Below are 21,033 nucleotides of genomic sequence, written 5' to 3' on the forward strand. Positions count from 1 at the left end.
ATTCAAAATAGCTTGCTTTGCATGACTTGAACAATGTCACAAAGAACAGGAGAAAAAGGGTACCTCTCACAAAATCTTTTTCTGCAAATATATTGTGCCGAGATGCTGTAATGCCATTTGCATAGGCCTAAATCTGTGTAAAGGTATCTTGTAAACAATATAAATAATGCCATGTGCAAAGGAGCTAGTCGCCTGTAAACAAAATGCTAAATAGAATGAAAAAAATGTCAATGGAATGCCAATGCCAAATAAACGCGTGTGCTTCATAACAGGAAAAGGACCTTTGTTAAATATCATGCTTAATCAATATTAAAGAAATAAATGAGTGAAGAAGAATTGGGTCTACATTTCACATTTGGAAAATATATTTCAGACTAAATTCACATGTAATGAAATCTATTTTGGTGACGTGATAATTTGTTGGTGTTTGTTTTTGCGGTGGGAAAATGTGTGCCTTGGGTAAAAGCTATGTCGCAATCCCGTAAGAACGAAGGTTTAGCATGTAAAAGAGTGCACAACTATACGTAAAGCTGCAGCTGCGATGATCACTTCGAATGAGAAATGTTCAACCCCGCAAAAAGTGAAACGATACTGAGATTTCTGTTGCAATTTTAGGATGAACTTAAAATGCAGTATAGGCTCCACAGGTGAACTTAATTGAACCTTTTGAAACGTACACGTGTCCATTTATTCAATGTTTCAGTACTTTATGCATTACTGGCTTTTGCAGTCTTTTTTTTCCCCTCCAAGTGCATCCACTTGGATGCCTTTCTGTTATTCTTCCCAATGATACTCGGTGACACTCGAAACTCAATGGCGACCTCCCTCTGAAAACAACCCGTCTGAAGTCTCGCCATTGCGGAGTTGTCGAAAATTTCAGTTCAGCGCCGGTTTGAGAAGCTTTTTGACCATCTCTGTCACAATCTGCTTCAGCCAGTGTCTGAAACACTTTACCAGTTGGATATTAAAAAAAATGGTTCGAGATTGTCAACTCAAGTTCACCTATCGTGTTTCCTGTTCCTCCAGAAATTCTGTAATTTCACTCCAAAACCTTTTGTGACTCATTGTTGAGCCTATTCATGGAGCTTGCATTCACAGAGCTCTTTGTAGATCCTCTTGCGTATCTTTGGTATGTTTCTCTGAGAAAAGCAGAGAGGCTGAGCCAAGGCGAGGCATCGCGAATACTGAGAAGGACAAAAAAAAAAAAAAAAAGGATTTTTGATTTAATGACCTGGGTCGACTTTGGTCAAGTGTACCGAGCTGGGGAAAGTACCTCCAAGACGAAAACGCCACAATCATTCTCATTGGTTTGCTGTGGGACATTCTGGAAAAGAAAACACAAACTCAGCAGTGGGTACAATTTTCTGTCCTGTTTTGTTCTGCTGGCATAATGTCAAAGGCATACCTCATGGAATGACACGGTCCAACCATTTACAAAAGATGCACGTTGCTTCTCTCTCGCTTCCGCCGTCAAGTACTTCAGGATGTCCTGCGGTAAACAATTATGCGTACAGTTATGTCCACCCATAAGATACCTGTGCAGGGGCTGGCAATAAGCAAAGTGGAATATACCTGTGCAACTATGTGCGGCGCATTCCCTTGAGAGTCAAACAGACAGATCTTCTTTCTCGCAACATCTGTGGTTACCAGACACCAGTGAACCTCCAGATGGATTGGCACCAACAGGAGACTCTTGGAAAACAAATCAACCTGTGGATTTGCAGAAAGACACCAATGAATAATCAATACTGATAGATGCTCCAAATAACTTTTTGGGAGTCGAGTCAATTTTTTAAATTTTATTTATTAATAATTGTTTTAAAGACAACTCTGCTGTTTTATAATAGTCTGGTAAGTAATTAACACACCCAAATTAAAGTGTACTTTTTTATTACTGCCTCCGGCAATTATACCACCAACTATGATCTTGAAACAATTTAATATGATTTCAAATTCATGTTACAACATTAACATTCAGTGTGCAGTAAATAGCCTTCAGAAGATTTGCTTGAGTAAAAATGCACCAGACGTACATGGGTCAAAGACTGTGCATTATTTCCACTAACAACCCAGGCCAAACTTAGCTCCTTCCTAACATGCAAAGCTGAAACATACTTCCAGACATGTTCATACAGGGTGTTCTTTTTCAATGTATTTTTTTGAACAAAAACTAATCATAATATATCAATCTGTTTTAAAATAAACAATATCAGATCATATACACACGTTAGGCATCAAATAAAATAAAGGCAAATGAAACGCACAATAATACCATTTCACTTAAATTAGAGTTAACTTTGACTTCACAAAATTCTCACAAAATACATGTGGCCAAAACACAAATCAGTAAATCTTGAATTACATTGCTTCAAATGTTGGCCCACCGCACAGACGCATGAGTGATTGCTTATAACTCGGGGAAAGTTGGTGCACTCGACAACGTACCACTGTACCTACGTACGACGGAGTCAAAAACAAGTAAAAAGGCTAATAGGAAAGTAGTAACTGGTATTTTTTTTATGGGTTGCGAAGCAGTATTCTCGCACTTCTTGTGCATTTTTAAAAAGTCAAACCATCTGTAAGCCATTTATTTCTAAGGGCAATATTGTGGCATGGGTTTGAAATATTCAAGTGTTATGAGATCATATTTAGAATTAAAATAACACAGTGTAGGAAAATATAAATACTCTGAAAATATAAAACATGAAATGTATTAAGAACAAGAACCTGCTTTGTCCATCTCTTAACACCGTTATAACCCTTGGTCATGAGTTGTCGGTGGAAGAAACTGTTCAGAAAATGCACCTAGGAATGATAAATAATACATGGGCGTTATGAATCAAGTATGCAGTAAATAGAAGAAAAGAACCACACTCGTATTTTATCGCCTCTTAAAATTCATTCAGTGGCAACCCTCCCGAGTTTTAATGCACATTTTGCATCTGTAGCTGACAATGGCAGTGAATGAGCTGTTCAGAAGGAAACATAAAATGTTGATTACCTTGTGTTGGGCAGCTTCCACAATCAATTCCCCATACATGTTTATAACCTACAGGAGGAGAAAGACAAAAACAAAAGACCAAGCATGTTCAAGTATGACTCTCCTCAGTGATATAAAACTTGAGATGCTGAGCACTGGAAACCTGGTCATTGAGCCAATTCTGGTGGGCTAGCGTGGACAAATCATCCAGAGTCAAGGTGTGTTTCTTGAAGACCACTCGGAAGGAGGGAGTAGTTTTAATCAGCACTGCGCCGATTCTTCGTTTTACAACCTCGGAGATGACATTTCGGCTGCACAAGTAAATTCAACATTTAAAATTGAATTAATTACACACAACACTGTGAATATAGGCATCAATTAACGTAAAACCGAAAACATAACTTAAAACAGTTGAGCCAACGCATGAACAATGAGACAGTCAATGGTCCAAAAACAAAAGCCCGAGGGACTACACTGTGAATGGGAATTAATATGGACAGACATGGCATCAAATATAGTATTCAAAGAGACTCGATAATCTGGATTAAACTGGATTTTTCCCTCTTGCTATATGGTTATTTTAAAAACTGCAATCTGAAACGTGAACACTGATAAAGAAATTCGGCAACAAAAAAAAAAATCACATGGGAGCTTTGGGGATTTTTTGGGGACTTTTGGGCAGAAAAATGAAAACCTTTTCTTTTGTTTGCATAACACTTGTGTGTTTATCAGTATGTGCCCAGCCTTTCAAAGTCCTTTTTTTTTTTTTTTTTTTTCCGGACATTCACCTGTCAGTGAAATCGCCGTTAAACATTTTCTCCAGGTGTCTCAAGACATCATTTTTCTGCAGTGGGATGAAAGTTCCATACATTGTGTAGAAGTCATCAAGAAATTCTAGAGAGATTACAAACACAGGCAATTCAAATATATTATTCACAAAATTGAGGGCTTGCGGCCAAGATTTCAGGGTGAACCTAAAATGCTAAAACACCTTTATTGTTGACCTCTAAACTTTTGAACGTACTGTGCAACAGTTGAGTGTTTTCAAACATAAATCTCATAACGCTATTATTCCTTCGCTCTGTCCACATGTGGCTCAAATGCTGTCTATCTTCAATAGTACAAAACTGGAACCTAGACTCCCCAGCATGCCTTGTGGCGTTTTGCTTCGCTTTTGCTTCAATTCATTAGACATTATGCAGTTCCCTCAGGTGAAATTTTAGTTGTTCTTTACATAGCATAAAGGATAAAGGCCTGCGGGTTTTGTTATTGTCCGTCTACATGTGTTGCTCCACCGTTAGTGTAAATATCAGTTGCTTAAAAGGGTACAACACTGTGATGCTAATTGTATATGTTGGCCCGTCTGTATTGTTTGTTAGCATCTAACTAAAATTACTTTTCTAAAGCAAAGCTATGCTTGAAGCCTCTTTTTGTCCACTGCGACTTGTGAGATGAGTTGACTTTACCGTAGTTGCATGCAGTTACATTTTTGCTCACAAGTCAAATAAAAAAAACTATCTAAGCGACACTCACATCGCAAAAAAACTCATCAGTCTGTTCGATAGGTTTGCATATCCACTGGGTCAATTAATGAAGAAAAAAAAAGTCATACAGCAGGTTTTTTTTCATTTTTTTAAAAAATGAAATCAAACCATACATACCATGGATGCTGTCTGTCAGTTCTGAGAGGCCTACTTCAATTTGAGGGGGTATTTTGTTGTTGTTGACGATTTTGGCATCTGCATTTGGAAGTTCTTCTTGAAGGGCAGCAGTGCATTGTCCTGACTGGTCACCAACAAGTTTCTGCTCACGAACACAGTTTCTTCGTTTCTTAACGTGAGTATCCAGCCCAGTGAGTGTTACTTCTGAGGGTTCTACAAATTCATACTCTCCAATGCGTTCTAGTGCCACACCTGTTGTTTGAGTGTTGGTGACTGAAGAGTTGGACGTTTTTGAAAAAGGTGTTGTTTTACGAGCGCATCCGAGTTCTGATTCAACTGTGCATGTCTTCAATTGTGAATGTTCTAGAACGGGCGAAGGATAGATGTGAAATTTGCTTTTACTTCTCTGTGATTGTGCTTTGATGTTGAAGCATGATCTGTGGCACCTGATTGGCACCGATCTTCTGCCACGAATGAAACCCAAAATGCACTTCTGTCTTCGTTTCCGCCACATCCACAGCTGCAATTGAGAATGCAAATGTCTCCTGAACCGCGTTGCGAGATGTGAAACTCTCTTGATTGTAGTCATGGATTCCTTTGTTTGGTGCTTCACTTTGTGTTGAAACGTTTTTCTCCAGTACATCTGGAAGAGTTGGAGAGGGTTATATGATGGCAGAGTTTTCAGCGCTTTTGAATTTTCAAACAGAAATGGACACCTGCTTCAAGGAGCGCTTAAAAAAAGGTGTGCAAGTATTTCCATCCAATGTTATGAAAAACAACCAACACAGCAGCTGTGTTTTTTTTTGTTTGTTTTGTTTTGATTATTTTTTTACTTTTGCAGGGTTGTCATTTGGATTATATACCGGAATGCAATTGCACGCAGCACGTTTAACAATGGCGAAGCGTAGACCAATACGCATTCATGGAATAGATATCTGCATTCATGGAATACATATCTGCATCTTAATGTCTGTAATTTTACGATGCCATTCAGACGCAAAGCTTATTCACCACAAAAAAATGTCATTACTTCTGCAGAAAAACTCTCCAACTATTGATCTAGTTATCTACTTGAGATTCTTAACATCTTCTACGAAACATAATCATTTTTGGGTTGTTTATTTTTTGGGTCATTGAAAAAAATGCACTCTACAAATGCACATGTCAAATGTATTTACTAATCAAGATCCTTCTCCACTGAACAAAAGAGAAGCCATTACTGGAGCACAATGGGTGGACTAGACACCAGTTTAATAGGGATTTTGGATTTGGTTTTGCAAGCAGAAGGGTGCGGACTCAATGCTTGTGATTATGTTGAAGTGTCCTTGAGCAATTGCTCTTGATTCTGCATCAGCAGAAGGTAAATGGAAGACAGAAGAAAGGCGATTTATCAACACAATTGAGAAGGTGTCACAGTGGAGTGATGTTTTGACTCACGAATAAAACGTGTGCGAACGTTGATTATAATATTAAGTAAAGTTAACACGATCGTGCTGGAAAGCACAACGTACCATAGTCGTAAGTAATTTAGATATCGTATCACTTTTAAAAGAAGGTGACGTTTCCCCAGTAAGAACCTTTGCAACAAAATTTCATACAAAACTAACAACAGACGCTCTAACTTACCGTTATGAATCTAGTTCAATTTCAGACAGATGTTTTATACAACATCGACAAAACCTAAAAGCACGAAACGACTGATCGGTGTCGCGTGTTGATGACGTAACCGTGAGTTGTCCAATAAGATTTTGGCCAGGAGACTACCCGGTAGTAACACAAATATGAAGACGAGATGCTTACAACGCCGCCATATTAGAAGGGACAACGTTCCCTACTGAGATAATGCATTGACATGAAGTCAAAACTTTTTAATGTATGCCATAACATGTGCTATCTAACATTTGAAAATAAAATGCCATTTTTTAAGTATTTTTTTATTTTTACATGTACAATTTTATTCACATTTATTGTAGTTAAAATAACTATAAAAGTATTAATTTCTTCATAAAAGCATTTCAGTTGCTCAACATTCTGGTGTCTCTTCACACCGAGACCGGATGTCTATTGCATATTATTTAGGCTATTGCATATACTTAACCATCGAATAAAAACAACTGTAGTTGTGAGTGTATTTTTCATACCCTGATTGAACCTGATGAATTTAATAGCAATGTGGCGCCACACCACACACCACCAAGGTCAGTAACATCTGGATGACCTAGAATAGACCACCAAATAATCATTCTTGTTTGCTCTGTTAACAAACTCCCTGTTAAATGTATAGAAGCAAAGTCTAACTTTTAGTTCAGCCAGACAACAAATTACTATTCAGTTGCTGCTTGGAAACTGGGAAAATGGGGCGAATGTCTGACCATAAAAAAACACTGGGGAATATTTTTTTTGGTTGAATTTGGTCTGACATCTGTTTTTACCTTCCTATGTTTATTCGAACAACAATGTTCATAGGCCAATATAATCCACTCTCACATATGCAATGCAGTTTCTTATACCAAATACACAAAAATGAAAAATGGAAGCCACCAGATACATTTTAATCTATTTAATTTTTTCCTAGATTTTCTAAACGGATAAGTTTGACCCACAACATAACAGGAGTGTTTAAAAAAAAAATTGGGAGCTGAAAGCAAAACTGTTCTCAATTTTTCTGTCTCACATCAAGTTTTTGAGGAACAAGATTAACTTTTTCTTAAATAATTCATCTATCTATCCATTATCCAAGCTGCTTATCTCCTTCTAAGGGTTGTGGGCCTGCTGCAGCATATTCCAGTAATTTTAAGGCAGTAGGCGGGGTACACCCTGAACTGGTTGCCAGCCAATCGCGGGGCACACATAGGCTAACAACAGTTCACACTCACAATCACACCAAGGGTCAATGTAGAGAAAAAAAAATGCTTAAAACCAAGTAGAACGTACGACAGTATGCCCATGGTTATAAGGTTACGAGAAAGCCAGCAAAAATGTTGTAATTCCGACAATGCTAGTTTTTTGTTTGCAGAAGTTGATAGTACTAACCTTTTGGGAGCTGTGCACACCTCTCACTGCACTGACTCAATTGTGACCGCACAATTTGCCAGGTAGCTGTGGATGAGTCCAATCGTAATAAGACTACAAGTCTCACTTCAGCTAATCAGTGGTATTTTGCTTATCTGGAACACAGTGGCGAGAAAAATGACATGCTGGAAAAAAGTGACAGCAATTTTGGAATCAGCATGCCAATTTTTGTTTTAATTAACAAATATATAGTTCAACAGATTTTTTTTTCAATTGTTCACCAGTGTTATAGTCCAGTGTTTCGTAACCTTCATTGCGCAAAAGAATATATTTTACATTGTAAAACTCTCATGACGCCACAACACAAAAATTTCACAATAAGTGTAAATACTGGAATATTGATGATCTTGTCTCGGTTTTGCTACATGGTACTCAGTGACTCATGTTGATCTGCAAATCGATGTATCCTCAAATAAGCGCCCCATGACAAACATCCTTTTTATTGTGCAAGCCACTGATAACTGAGGGACCCTGTTCAGAGTCTGTCCTCAGTGTACGCACTGTACTCGTCGTCATTCATTCATAATTTCTTTACATTCAGCAGACATTTAAGGTTGTGCTTCATTATCGATGCCATGTTTAATCATTGCAAAAACAATCTATGATAAAAGAGATTGTTCTAAAAACAGCTCAACAGTGATGAGACGTTGTACAAGTGATTATTTTAAAATGGAACACTTGCAGTCAACCGATATCAGAAAAGTACCGCGATATCTTGCCCTAATAATTGCATGATACCACTTGATTTTTTTACAGTAATGTAATTAATGTAATCTTTTTTTTTTTTTCAAAAATAAAGTAGACATTGTTCCGTTCTTTGTGATATTGTATAATCACTTTTCTGTAAAGAAACAAAGCAGTTCTACAAATTGGTATTAGATATGAATGAATGAATGAATGAATGAATGAATAAATGAATGAATAGTGGCCAGGTCCAAAGCTTTTTTTTTACTTTTGATCCCACCATTCAGCTTTCAGTTGCACCCACCCTCATGTGACGTGAAAGGAAGGACAGTACTTGTTTGACTTGGCTGTTTTCCCATTTAAAGTACTATATATAAGCTAAAGCTCGCTTGAGTTCTCCCTCTTTTCCTCATCATTCTTTCTGATTTTCCACAGATATGAATGCACTAAGTATCAGAGTGGTCCTGGGACTACTGGCGCTCGGGTGCGCTCAGCTCAGTGTTCGCCAGCCCGAGTGTGACTCTCCTGAGGCAGAAGAAGCCGCATTTGTGGCTCAGGACTACCTCAATGGCCAGCATACTCATGGCTACAAATATGCACTAAACAGAATTGAAGACATCAAGATCCTCGCGAAGGTAAGTTGGAGACGCAGCAAAAATTAATGTATACATTTTCCATGCTGAGGATATTTAATTTAAAAAAAAAAAGGAAAGGCTAGTGAGGGTCACATAACATTTCAAGAAAAAAAAATGTGTAAAAATTGTGTTATTCATGACAAGGCAAATAAAACAAATTTAGCTAAAGTATTTGTGTGATATATATATTAAGAAAAAAAATAATTAAATAAATTGCATAGTCATTTTCAACATTAAAATTGATTTTTGAATAAAAGAAAATCACATGGCAAATTTTCAATTGATTTAACATTTAAACTAATTTATAATAGAATGTTTGTTTTCTTCTAACATACGATTTTAAATAAAGCAATCATGACAATTTTTATTTCAGTTAAAAAAAAATTGGGGGTATTTTATTCATTTAATTTCCTTATTTATTTAATAAATAATTTATCCATTCTTACATAATGTTAAAGTTTTATTATGAGTTTAAAGACATTGACTGACAAGAATTACCTAGAAAACGAGCAGCAGGCCAAAAGAAACTTTGGACAACCCTGGTGTAGACATAAGTAACTTTTTTTCAAATTATCAAATGGAATGTCTGCTATGTCATAGCCCAATGCAGATGACATCTATGTTGTTGAAGTGGACCTGCTGGAGACAGATTGTCACGTTTTGGACCCCACTCCTGTTGCTAACTGCACAGTCCGACCCAAAGCACTCACCGTGAGTAGAAAAAGCAGTCTTGAGCAAATAAGTAACAAATAATCTGCATTACTATCAAGCTTTTGGACTTTTTGTTTAATTTGTGTCTCAAATCAGGCGGTAGAAGGAGACTGCGACATGGTTCTGAAAAGGGTCGGAGGTGTGCTGACTGTCACAGCCTTCAAGTGCAAGACTGAAGGTAAAATCTGACACTGGTTGTGTGCCGTGTCAATAAAACTTGTATTTCAAATCAATTACTTTCTTTACTTCCCACCGTTAGTTTTGGTGCAGAAAAAAAAACATAACTCACAATATTATTTGTTTGCAATATTAAGTCTTAATTATCACTGTCATCACTTTTAGGCCACGTTGGTATGTAAATATCGTCATTCAGTTGACTATATTGTTATTTTTCTACGATGGTGTTTAGAATCAACAGAGGACCTCTGTTTGGGCTGTCCCACTCTCCTTCCACTGAACGACACCACAGCACTGAACTTTGTGCACGCCTCTCTGGCAACCTTCAACAACAACACAGTCAACACAACATACTCTCTGCTTGAGGTCGGAAGAATGTCAACACAGGTGGGCCCCCACACTTGGTTTTACGAGTTCTGCTGCATCTGGTTCTTTTACTTTGTGTGACAATCTGTTGGGGCAAAAAACAATTGATTCATTGTTTCAGATTGTCTCTGGTGGGCCACGCTATATGGCAGAATATGTGATTGCTGAGGCTAACTGCACTAATGACGTCTGTGTGCCGCTGAATGACGTCATGGCTGTAAGTACACTAAGTAGGCCTATCTATTATTTACTCTCCACAGCTGTGATACCCAACCGAGAAATTATCCTATTTCACTTTGACTGGTATGAAAATGATTAATTCGAAATAATAAAATATTTAAATTTTATTTGTATTTTTTTTAAGTTAATAACTCGTGGAAATAGTTTTGTTAAACTTGTATAGCTGTAATTCCTCAGTGCAAAAGGAAGCAGTTAATAATCACAAAGCTAAGATAGGAACAGATTCATTTCCGTAAGTAATGGAAGGCCCAAGACTGTTTCTCTTCAGCGAGCCAGTCCCATCTCGGGTTAATGGAAACGATGACACAGAGTGTGTTATTTAAGGTTGTCATCATAACAGAAAAATCCCACTTCACAAAGATGTTGCAAACAGAAGGAATACAGTGTCTTTTAGTTGTTTTGAAGTCTTCTTCTGTCACATATGGTGGAAAGCAGGCTTAGTGTGTGACAATCACCTGTAGTATTTTAGGTGGTACCGCTAGTCGAAACAAGGCATTCTGACTAATAGCGCGATTTTAGAATACGAGTTAAGCAGTAAAATGCACCCGTTTTTAGCCAGCTCAAGGGGTGGCAATTTTTTTCCATATGTCAATTGAAAATGACATTACAGCTGCTCAGGGCTCAGCTTCTGAAAACAGGTGATTGGTGGTTAGCTGAGCTCTGAGCAACTGGGCTGTCATTTTCAGTTGACAGAAGTGACAAAATGGCTGCACCCTGAGATGGCTAAAAACAGGTTGATTTTGCGGCTTTACTCGTATTCTGCAAACCATGTTTCCACTAGTGAAGGCAAATTGACTATTTTATTGCAAATATTTTTTGGGGGTTGACTTCCCCTTTAAATATTTTTTTTCAGAAAACTGTAGGCTATTCTGCTGTCATGGGGCCTTCCGACCTCTCCAAAAGTTTTTTACTCATTTGACTGAGACGAGCTGCTTGATATGTAAAGTGACAGACTGATGGCCAATAAAAATATGTTAGTCCCAGCACCAGCAAACGGCCCAATGATTAGAGAAAATATCTAAAAATATTGACTAGTCATTTTCCCCACTAAGCCACCACATGTGCACAGAACTTCACCAACTTTCTTTCTTTCAATCAGAATCGTGGTATTTGCACTGCCAAAGGCCTGGGAGCTGCACACACAGTGGACTGCAAGATGTTTTCCGTCATGGTGAGTCACACTAGTCTTGTCTAAACTATGTTGACAAGACACTCCTCCCCAAGAGTTAGTAACATTGTCTGGTATAACCTTTACTCTGTTTATGCATGTTCGTCAAGGTGCCTCCTCAAGACGCAAACAGCACTGGGGCTTCTCACGTGTTCCCAACTGTCCACGTGAACTCACAAAACATCACCAGAAAGCATGGTCTGAGACACCACAAGCTGACTTCTCTCCATGACCCACATCTTACTGGCCTGCTCTCTTCCGAGTCTGCGTCAGAATCGGCCGAAGTGGTCTCCGTCGCCACCCCTGCAGAGTTGAATGCGACAGCATCTGTTCCAGCTGCTGACACATCATCCGCCTCAGTCAGTGCAGAGGTTCCCGTTGCGGTGGTTAAGAGAGACGTAGCCGCCGCACCTGCTGCAGTTACAGACCCGGTTCTCCTGATACCACCATGCCCTGGGAGGGTTCGATTCTTTTAAGCATTCCTTTGCATTTAATAACCTGGGTTACTTTGGAAAAACACTGGTTCCAACTCACTCACAAGTATATTGCCAAACATGTTTAAATCTGTAATTTAACCCCATTACTCCTTGGCTTTCAGTGTCAAACTGGGGGTAAAAAAAAAAAGCCATTTTACTATAAAGAATTTGATGAAATGCAGTCTGAATCTTGTCTCAAATATTTGTTTACTTCAGTTGTATTCATGTTGCATTTACACCAATATCTTTCAAAACATTTGGAGGGATGGCAAATTCAAAGTTGACCGCCAATAAAAAAACAAAAAAAAAAACAACCAACTGCCCATTGAAAGCAAGTCTCCATGAATACCACTGTAAATCAATGGCGGGAAGTACAAAATTGTATTTTAGAATTTTCAGGCATCTGTACTGTCCTCGTGAATCAATGACTCCTTTAACAATGCATTTAAAAAAACAACAACAACAACAAAAAAAGACTACTCCAAAACAAGAGACGGTACAGTCAAAAGTTTATTTGTAATTAATGCATGCCATCTCAGCTCGTGACCATCTCTTCCACTTTGACGTTCCAATCCTATAAGAAACAAGCAAGAGCAGTTTCAAGATCACGGAAGGAAATTAAAAATTTACAGCAGCATACAATGTCTGCTGAACTTACCTTAGATCCACGAACGAGTGCTGGATTTGTTTGAGAGTGATTCTTTGAAGTCTTCATCGGTCCTTCAAGCAGAGGTTTTGAATTCAAGGTGTCAACATATCGATGGCGATGATGACTCGGAGGTCTCGCAAGATGTTGGCCTGGGACATATTGCTCATAAAGAACCCTGAAATTATTGTTGGACTCTGGAGACCCACTGGGCTCTTTACCTGGTGGACCACGCTGAAGCAGCACATATCTTCTTGGTTCAGACGAATGCCCAGTGCGATCACGTTTGGAGGATTTTTTATGCTTACTCCGATGTGATGAAGGTGGCAAATTCAGCATGAATGAAGTGTTTTTCGTTGATTCATCATTAAGCATGGAATAAGGGACCAAAGAGCTAAGCTCCTCCCGGACCCCAAATTGGGAAGGTCCACCAGGTCCCCTAGGTAATGGCATACTGTTTGGATTCTGCTGCTGAAGATAATGGGCAATAGGAGACCTGGCATTCAAAACGGGTAGATAATTAACGACCTGAAACGGGCTGTTTGGCTTTTTCGGGCGCTTACCAGCTTCCTGATTCTCGGGGATGTAAAATGGAGTCTGAACCCCGAAAGGCATAACTTGCGGTGATAATCGGCTTGGTGGTAAATTTGGTCTATTCTCATATGGCCACCTGAAATTAGGTATACGAGGCAAATAAGAGTAACTCTGTCTTTCAGGAGCTGGTACCTTGTCTGGGATACTTCCTGATAAAGCAGAATAGCCACCTGGTGGGTGGTGATATGGTTGATTTTTATTGAGAACAGAGTCTGTGGCTTCCTCAGGATGAGAATTTTCTTCATTTGGTTTTTGAGCAGGTAAAGTATAATCTAGGCGATTTCCAGGTCCATTATAAGCCATGGAAGCTACAAATGGAAATTCTTGCGAGACCACACCTGTCACTTTATCAGATGGTCCACGTGATGAGAGATAAAGATGCTGATGAAAAGCAATTTGTGGACAGCAATATGAAAAACCAACAGGACAAAATTTAATGCATCCACTCAAGCCCTGGGGGACCACATCCCCAGAGAGCCGTGGAGTAACATGTGGTTCCTTGGCTGGGGGGAAAGTTCCAGACTGCTGCCATTGTGGATGAGGCATGCTACCCTCTGGAGGTTGGATAGGTGCACGTATTTCAACTTTAGGCTTTTGAGTGGGATTTGTATTAGCATGAGTTGTAATTTCCGGTTTTACAGGCGTGTGATGGTCCAGAGACCAATAAACATTCTCAGGGACCTCAGGTTTCTTGATAACTTCACCAACATCAAATTGATTGATGGGGTTAGCTGGTTGCAGCATATGGCCAGGGATTTCAGGCCGTTTTGAGTCTGGTGGTTGTGGGAGAGGTATTGGATTTTTGGGCAATTCTGGGTCATGCACAGGGTAAACCATGTAGGGATTATGTGGCTGTTGTACCGAACTTTGAGGGAATGCAGGTGGTTGGGGAGGCAGGACAGGCTTGGCAACTAGTTTGTTTTCATGCCAGAAGGGATGAAATGGCCGGTCCACAAGACCCTGAGGAGCCTCGGGTTTCAATAGCACAGTTTTTTTGACTGGTTCTTTAGGACTAGGCTTAGGGTAAAGTGGAAAGGGGTATGGAACAGCTGGCTGCTTTACATGTCCACGAGAGATTTCAAGCCCTTGTGTTTTGAACGGCCATGGATCGAGCGTTTGCTTTTTGGCTGGTTCTTTCATACTGAGCCAGGGATAAAGTGGAAATGGGTATGAATCAGATGGCTGTTTCACATGTCCATGAGGAACCTCGGGCTGCTGGGGATTGACTACCCATGGATTTGGCATTAGTTTTTTGGCTGTGTTTTTAGGACCTGGCTTTGGGTAAAGCGGATACTGGTATGGATTGGTTGACTCCTTCAGTGTACCAGGAGAAGATATTTGTGGCCATAGCTGCGGCATTGTTTTTTCAGCTGGTTCCTTAGGACTGAGCATAGAATAAAGTGGATAGGGGTATGGATCGATTGACTCAGCTACTTGACCTGGAGTGACCTCAGGCTTTTGTTGGGTGGGCATTGGCCTTTTGGTGGGTTCTTGAGCACTGAGCATAGGATAGAGTGGATAGGTGTATGGATCAGTTGGCTGCTCAAAATGATCTGAGTGGACTTCAGGTCTAGGTTTATTGGTAAATTCTTCAGGACTGGGCATTGGGTAGGAGTATGAATCGAGAGACTCATCCACTTCCCCTGGAGTGACCTCAGGCTTTTGTGGCTCAGGCATTGGGCTTTTGGTGGGTTCTTTAGGACTGGGCATACGGTAAACAGGGTGAGTGTATGAACTGGGTGGTATTGGCTTGTCATTTGGCGGGTGCAATTTAACTGGGGGTTTCTCATGTTCATTCGGTTGGGAAGGCTGTGGGTCATTGTCAGGGAAAAATAGATTGAAGTAAGGAAAGAACGGTTGACCAGCTCGAACTGTTGGTGCCTCTGGGTTTTGTAGGGGTGGAAACTGCAGAGATGTTGGTTTGGCATCAGTTGGTTGTAGAGGGTAAAATTGATTGTTAGGGGAGGCTGTCTTTTCTTGATCTGGTTGCACCTCAATTTTTGGTGAAGATGTAACAATCGTGGCATCTTTGCTTGGTTTATTTTCAAACAGTGGATCGGGCAAGAATGGATAATAAGGTTTCGGGAAATATCCTGAAGGGACCGTCTCTACTACTTTGCTTTTTTCATTTTCAGTCTCTCGGTTAGGGAAAAAGGCATAAGACGGCCTCTCCACATGACCTGAAGGGACTTCTGTTTTATGTGGAGCAGCTGTGGGCTTTTGTACTGGGACAAGTGTAGGGTTAAGTCGAAAGGGGAAGCGATAAGGAGTACCAGGTGTTCGGGATGGCTGTGGAGCAAGTTCTGGCTTGTGGTGTGGTTTAATTTCAGGCTGAACAGGAAAAAGAGGGTACATTGGCTGATGTACGTGATCAGGAGAGACTTCAATTTGTAAGGGGTTGTTTGGTACCTCAGGTCTGAGGGGACTTGAAGGTGGATAATCGAATTGGTATAAAGGATGCAAGCCTATGTTTGAGGGTTCTGATGGTTTATGTGTTGGGGCTTTTGTAGGTTCAGGTCGACCGGGGGCCATTGATGGACATGAAATCTTAGTGGCTCCTTCACCAGCCAACTCAACAGTGTACCGCCCATCCTGTATTGAAAGATGCCAATCACTGAAATACTTTTAATAAAACAGTTGCAAACAACTTTTTGTTTTACCTTCTTCTCCACACAGGAACCATAGTGGACAGACAGGACCACACCATCGTCATGAGCCGCTACACCAATCCCACATTTATGTAATGGAGCACTTATCAGCTCCCATTCGCCATTTACTGTTAAGAGTAACAATACAGTCAGTTGCAAAAAAAATAGTCCCCAAAACACCACACATAGTCTTAAAAGGTGACATTTTTTAGTAGGACTCTGTAGTCAAGTCACTGCATTTCTTTCATCAACTGTTGCTGTTTCGCACCACCGAGTATGGCTTGCATTGACTATGGCACGAATGGTCAAAATTCACATCGGGTGGAAAAACACCATAAGTGTATCCCTATAACAAAAGGTTTGAGTAGCCCTGGTATAAGCAGACATTAACTCCCGCACTCGATGGGGTCATTTAAAAGGTATTTAAAAATAGCAGCTCACCATTTATTTTGATTGCTGAGGGTGGGATAATCCATTTTGTTTTCACAATCATGCCTTCGGTATGGCATGTGACCATTGGTTGGCTGGGTGAAGATGGTCTCATCAGGGGGCATGTCATCTTCATCGGCAACCCCCACCAAAGTAAGGGTAGCACATATGAATTGTCCTGAGAAAACATTTATTTTACTTTGAGCGCAAGAGCCCTACTCAGTGCTAACAAAACATTTCTGGAGGCGTCACTAAGAGTTTTTTTGCTAAATGACTTTGAATAAATTATATAGTGGCATCATTCATATTAATTGGAAGTTCTGGGAGGAGTTGCATGTGAGACAATTGTTGATTTAGATTACTCAGTATGACGCCTGTTTATTTGTGACAGTAATAAACACTGCAGGTTTGTTTTCTTTGGAACCAACGTCACGTAAATTCAGCAAATGAGTTAGCAGAAAAATCTCTTAAATATACAAGCTTCATTTGTAGCATCTAGTAATCATTTCATTTTGTAGCATTTACTAGATTCTAATTTGATTCAATTGTATTTGTTACGTTGAGTTTTTAATTCATTATATATTTCTTTAGAATTTCACTGCGAATATAATTTGTTCCAAAGTGCTTCCGAAAAATTGTCAGGTTGGCATCAACAGTCTTACCTCCAGAGTGACAAAACAACCATCATAAGGGGCAACCAAGACCATATCTTCTTGTGTTGACCTGACGGTGTACCCACAGCTTTGTGGGAGCTTGAATAGAGACAACGGAGAGAGACTACCTAGGACACAATTTCAATTTAACGAGTAATAAAGCATTAGTGAGGAATTTTGTATTTTTGCATTCGATCGGAAATATCCACAAAGTAGAAATCATACCCCTATCCACCAAAAACGGAGATGCAGGAGTGGATGTAACGCCTTGGACTTCAAGTTTCATAGAGTCTGTCATACATTTGACCTTTGGATCCATTTTAATGAGCTGATCTGTCAGTGCTTTGCCTGCTTTTGGAAAATTGTCATCTTCCATACTGGGTTGCCTGTAAACATCCCACCCTTTGCAAAATACACCCCCCCCCCGAAAAAAAAAAACTTCAATAGATACGCAAATGCATTTGCAATATACAGTAATGCACATACAATAGATACAATTCACCATTTTAACATTCACTTCCATTATCCTCAATGGTCAGGTTCACCAAAATTTGTGGATTTAGAGTCATGTGGTCTTCGCCTTTCAAAGGGGTAGTCATATCTAACATGTTCTTCACAAGAGCATGTTCTATGCACCCCTGCTCGTTTAAACAGTATTCTGATTAGATGGCATTTGTGGAATCAAACTCAGGGGGCGCCATTTTGTGTCAATTGAATATGACATTACAAGTGCTACGGGACCAAACCCAGAAAAGAAGTCGTGACTGTTGTTACCTTTTGGATAAAAACACGTGGATGTTGCTGCTTAATTCATATGCCATGAATGTAATATTAATTAGAATGCTGTGATTAGACAAGCCCAAGCGTGAAGAACAGGGTTCTCAAATTCACTAGTCACAGGCCACATTGTAGTTATGGTGTCCCTCCAAGGGGATGACAGTCTTGCATTATATCAACAAACTGATGGAAAACTAGTTTTGAAATCAGAAGTCAAATTTTTCAAATATTTTCCAATTTATTTTAAAGGAGGGATTGGTTAAAACCATTTTTTGCAATATTGTATCACTCAGTCTCATTAAAACGAATGGCAAGAACGATTAATAAATCAGCACATATGTGCATTTTGTGACCAAAAAAATGTTGCAGGCCACATCAAGAATGTTTTACTTAACCTTCCCTTTACATGTGCCTCACGCAAGGTTAAAAACTAAAAAGGTGATACAGCCTTGCAGTTTGTTGCCACTAAATTGTGGAGCTAAAAGCCTGCCTCTTTTGAACATGAAAATGTAAAAACATTCACTTATGATTTATATTGATTTGTTCTTTCTTGCCTCGGGCTGTAAATTAATATCCATGTTTTTTTTTTTGCTTCCATTACTGCATACTATTCATTTAATTTTAAACTCTTTAAATACCACTTTATACCATAAGCAGGTTGTACAATCTAAACAGTGCACAGTATTATTCATTCTCAGAATCCCCTCTTGCATTAATAGTGTAAAGCTTCCACTAAGAATGTTTTTTCTCACATGGTCAAGATTCATTAAGTCAATATTGCATCATTCATTTGCTTCATTGGAGTACAGGAAGTCCCCCAAACACCCTTTTAGGGGAAACTAATGCCACGCGAAATTGCTCCCTTGTCCAAAAATTTATTTAATCTGGGAGTTATGTCTAGAATGAAATGCTTTTTACCAGAATTGCATGGGCCAATTGAGTCAAAGGAATTAAAAAAAAAAAAATAAAAAATAAAAATCACATTTTCATAAGTTTGAATTGTACAAAAATGGCCACCGCAGAGCCAAAATGTTTATTTAAAGAGCTTACATTGGCATTTAAAAATAAAACACTCCACCATGAGCAATTGCACTTGCAACAATTGAAAAATGACAAATGGACATAAAAAAAAAGGGTTAACTGTAAAAATGTCAAATTGTGCAAGTGCTATATAAATTAAATTTTCCTTTAGATACATTATTATTCAATGTAAAATAAAGTGTACCGCATCTGCTCACAACCCATGTGAAATAAACAAACTTGAGTAACAACTCTGAAATAATAATACATACCCATATCTGCTTGATAATCTGAATCAGCATCCAAAATGTGACTTGAGGCTTTGTTTGGCGGGCCAACTTGCTGAGAGATTAACAGCATTCCACTGTAGGGAACTTCACTTTTGTTTGGAATCAGTGGGGAGTTCCGTCTTAATTTAACTGACGTCTTCAGCCTGGCCAGTTGGGAGCATTCGCAAAATGTACCGGCAGCAAGAAAAAAAAGTTCAAAATACAATAAAATCTTAGAGCCCTCTCGCACTCTACACGCCATTGGAACTAAAAAAGAAGGGACTGCACACAGAGAAAGTCAAGTTCTCCTGTGCTGGCCACCTAAAAGATAGTTGGCTGCACAGGTAGGATTAATGAGGGACCGAAGCTCAACACTGCACCAGGTGTTATCAATGGGTTAATTGTGGGTGTGGCCCCAAATGTGTCCAATTAAAACACAGGGGCAAGCATGCGTGGCAAGGATTTACCCAATTTTAATCCACCTCGGATTCGACAAAAACACAATATAACATATAACTGTGCCACGAGCATCATCTGGATCCGTTCAGAAATTAGATTTACCTTATATTATGAATACATGAATTAAATAAAACGCATCCTACTCACCATGTTTTTTCATATGAATATATGTAGATCTCAACAGACACTGCTTTGCACTTCGAACAGTTATTCTGTAACCAACCCATCAGACAGAAATAATCTGAAATCATCTGATTGGATGAGGCGAAACCCTGGCATCGTATTGTTGTTATGTGTACGTTTATGTCTGTTGACACATTATTTGAGATTGAGAATTGGCTGCTATTTGATAAAAAGAGGTTTTGGGGCTCACACAATAGGTGAGTTTATTATTAAAATTGTTGGTCAATAATTATAAAAACCTATATTCTCAGTTAATGAAAATAATGTGCTGTTTCCAATGTCACAAAAGACACAAACACATTTTTTTCTCTCTCGTTTAATTCTGTACATATTCCACAAAGTTTGGAGATTACTGATGCTAAAATGTCCCTTCGGAAAGTGCCATTAAAAGTTATATTTTGCCGGGGCAGCAGGTAAAAATCCAACTAGTAGCAACACATGAGGTTGATTTTTATGGCACTGAATACACAATTCTTGGAAGTTTATCACAAGACAACTTACAAATGTTCTTATTCCAAACAACACCACTTTCAATAAGTTTAGTGTACACAGCATTATTTATTTTTTTTATTTTATTTTTTTTTAGCTATAATACTTCTAAGTACCATACGATGACAATTTGTGAATACATCTTGGATGATGAAAGCACAATGCAAATAATGACAAGGTGTCAGAAGCTGACACCTTTGGTTTACAGTCAATATGCATTCATGTAATTTCAGTAGTTAATGAAGTTAGTCAAAAATGAAAAACCAAGTCTATTAGTGTTGACAAATTTAAAGTAGTGTAGAAGTCTTTAAAGAAAAAAAAAAAGGAGCCGTTACAATTTTACAACTTTCTGAAGCCACCTAGGGTTTTATTCATTTTTTTTTTATTACAGTCAACGGGTGATGCCAACAATCATCGATCAGAATGGAGATGGAACATCCTTGTACATCACTGATTGGTCCAAGGTGGGAACAAATGGGGAAGGAGGACGAGGAAGGGGGTAGTAATTAACAGCCAATTGGACAAATTGCAGGAGCTTACTGATAAACGTGAGCGGTTGCAGAAGTGGAATGAATACAAACTCCAGAATGCACGGAAAGCCGTTAGAGCATTTATTCAATATCCTTGACATCTAACTTGAGGTCCATGTACTTTGTCTTCACCTCTAATACAATTCAGTACACTGGTACAATGACT

The 21,033-nt window shown here is 39.0% G+C and overlaps 3 protein-coding genes across 5 annotated transcripts; 1 reads left to right on the forward strand and 2 right to left on the reverse strand.

Moving 5' to 3' along the window:
* Positions 1-635: 635 nt before the first annotated feature.
* On the reverse strand, positions 636-6,378 carry LOC148325759 (sentrin-specific protease 5-like). Its single transcript, XM_088311406.1, has 10 exons — positions 6,268-6,378; positions 4,642-5,284; positions 3,769-3,874; positions 3,144-3,291; positions 3,002-3,049; positions 2,728-2,805; positions 1,573-1,710; positions 1,406-1,489; positions 1,274-1,324; positions 636-1,184 (listed from the first exon to the last, which is right to left on the reverse strand). Exons 2-10 carry the CDS (start codon positions 5,282-5,284, stop codon positions 1,074-1,076), a joined length of 1,407 nt encoding a protein of 468 aa, XP_088167532.1. The 5' UTR covers positions 6,268-6,378; the 3' UTR covers positions 636-1,073.
* Positions 6,379-8,795: 2,417 nt separating this feature from the next.
* ahsga (alpha 2-HS glycoprotein a) lies at positions 8,796-12,351 on the forward strand. Its single transcript, XM_088310717.1, has 7 exons — positions 8,796-9,032; positions 9,633-9,743; positions 9,840-9,921; positions 10,153-10,307; positions 10,408-10,503; positions 11,626-11,697; positions 11,805-12,351. The coding sequence occupies exons 1-7, from the start codon at positions 8,835-8,837 to the stop codon at positions 12,168-12,170; spliced, it is 1,080 nt and encodes a 359-aa protein (XP_088166843.1). The 5' UTR covers positions 8,796-8,834; the 3' UTR covers positions 12,171-12,351.
* A 311-nt stretch (positions 12,352-12,662) lies between these two features.
* Positions 12,663-19,576, reverse strand: LOC148325761 (uncharacterized). 3 transcript variants are annotated; one of them, XM_088310716.1, is made up of 8 exons: positions 19,210-19,576; positions 17,366-17,542; positions 17,150-17,268; positions 16,500-16,665; positions 16,071-16,186; positions 15,820-16,002; positions 12,829-15,741; positions 12,663-12,744 (listed from the first exon to the last, which is right to left on the reverse strand). In XM_088310716.1, exons 1-8 carry the CDS (start codon positions 19,466-19,468, stop codon positions 12,706-12,708), a joined length of 3,972 nt encoding a protein of 1,323 aa, XP_088166842.1. In that variant the 5' UTR covers positions 19,469-19,576; the 3' UTR covers positions 12,663-12,705. The 3 variants fall into 3 exon arrangements, with proteins under 3 accessions (XP_088166842.1, XP_088166841.1, XP_088166840.1); XM_088310715.1 differs by having other exon boundaries at positions 12,829-12,968; positions 13,038-16,002; XM_088310714.1 differs by having other exon boundaries at positions 12,829-16,002.
* Positions 19,577-21,033: the final 1,457 nt, after the last annotated feature.

The sequence above is a fragment of the Idiotropiscis lumnitzeri genome, chromosome 12 (assembly GCF_059441095.1).
Source record: "Idiotropiscis lumnitzeri isolate Australia: NSW breed Sydney's pygmy pipehorse chromosome 12, RoL_Ilum_1.0, whole genome shotgun sequence".
NCBI classification, from domain to species: domain Eukaryota; kingdom Metazoa; phylum Chordata; class Actinopteri; order Syngnathiformes; family Syngnathidae; genus Idiotropiscis; species Idiotropiscis lumnitzeri.

Bases quoted from the DNA above. Each gene is read 5' to 3' on its own strand.
- LOC148325759 (XM_088311406.1), bottom strand. From the start codon at position 5,284: ATGTACTGGAGAAAAACGTTTCAACACAAAGTGAAGCACCAAACAAAG. The intron at 3,292-3,768 runs GTGAATGTCCGG...TTACTTGTGCAG, and splicing joins AACGGCGATTTCACTGACAG to CCGAAATGTCATCTCCGAGG. The intron at 1,325-1,405 runs GTATGCCTTTGA...TTTCTTTTCCAG, and splicing joins GGACCGTGTCATTCCATGAG to AATGTCCCACAGCAAACCAA.
- ahsga (XM_088310717.1), top strand. From the start codon at position 8,835: ATGAATGCACTAAGTATCAGAGTGGTCCTGGGACTACTGGCGCTCGGG. The intron at 9,033-9,632 runs GTAAGTTGGAGA...GCTATGTCATAG, and splicing joins ACATCAAGATCCTCGCGAAG to CCCAATGCAGATGACATCTA. The intron at 9,744-9,839 runs GTGAGTAGAAAA...GTCTCAAATCAG, and splicing joins TCCGACCCAAAGCACTCACC to GCGGTAGAAGGAGACTGCGA.
- LOC148325761 (XM_088310714.1), bottom strand. From the start codon at position 19,468: ATGGCGTGTAGAGTGCGAGAGGGCTCTAAGATTTTATTGTATTTTGAA. The intron at 17,543-19,209 runs GTATGTATTATT...TATTTTGCAAAG, and splicing joins AGATTATCAAGCAGATATGG to GGTGGGATGTTTACAGGCAA. The intron at 16,666-17,149 runs GTAAGACTGTTG...ATGTTTTCTCAG, and splicing joins GTTGTTTTGTCACTCTGGAG to GACAATTCATATGTGCTACC.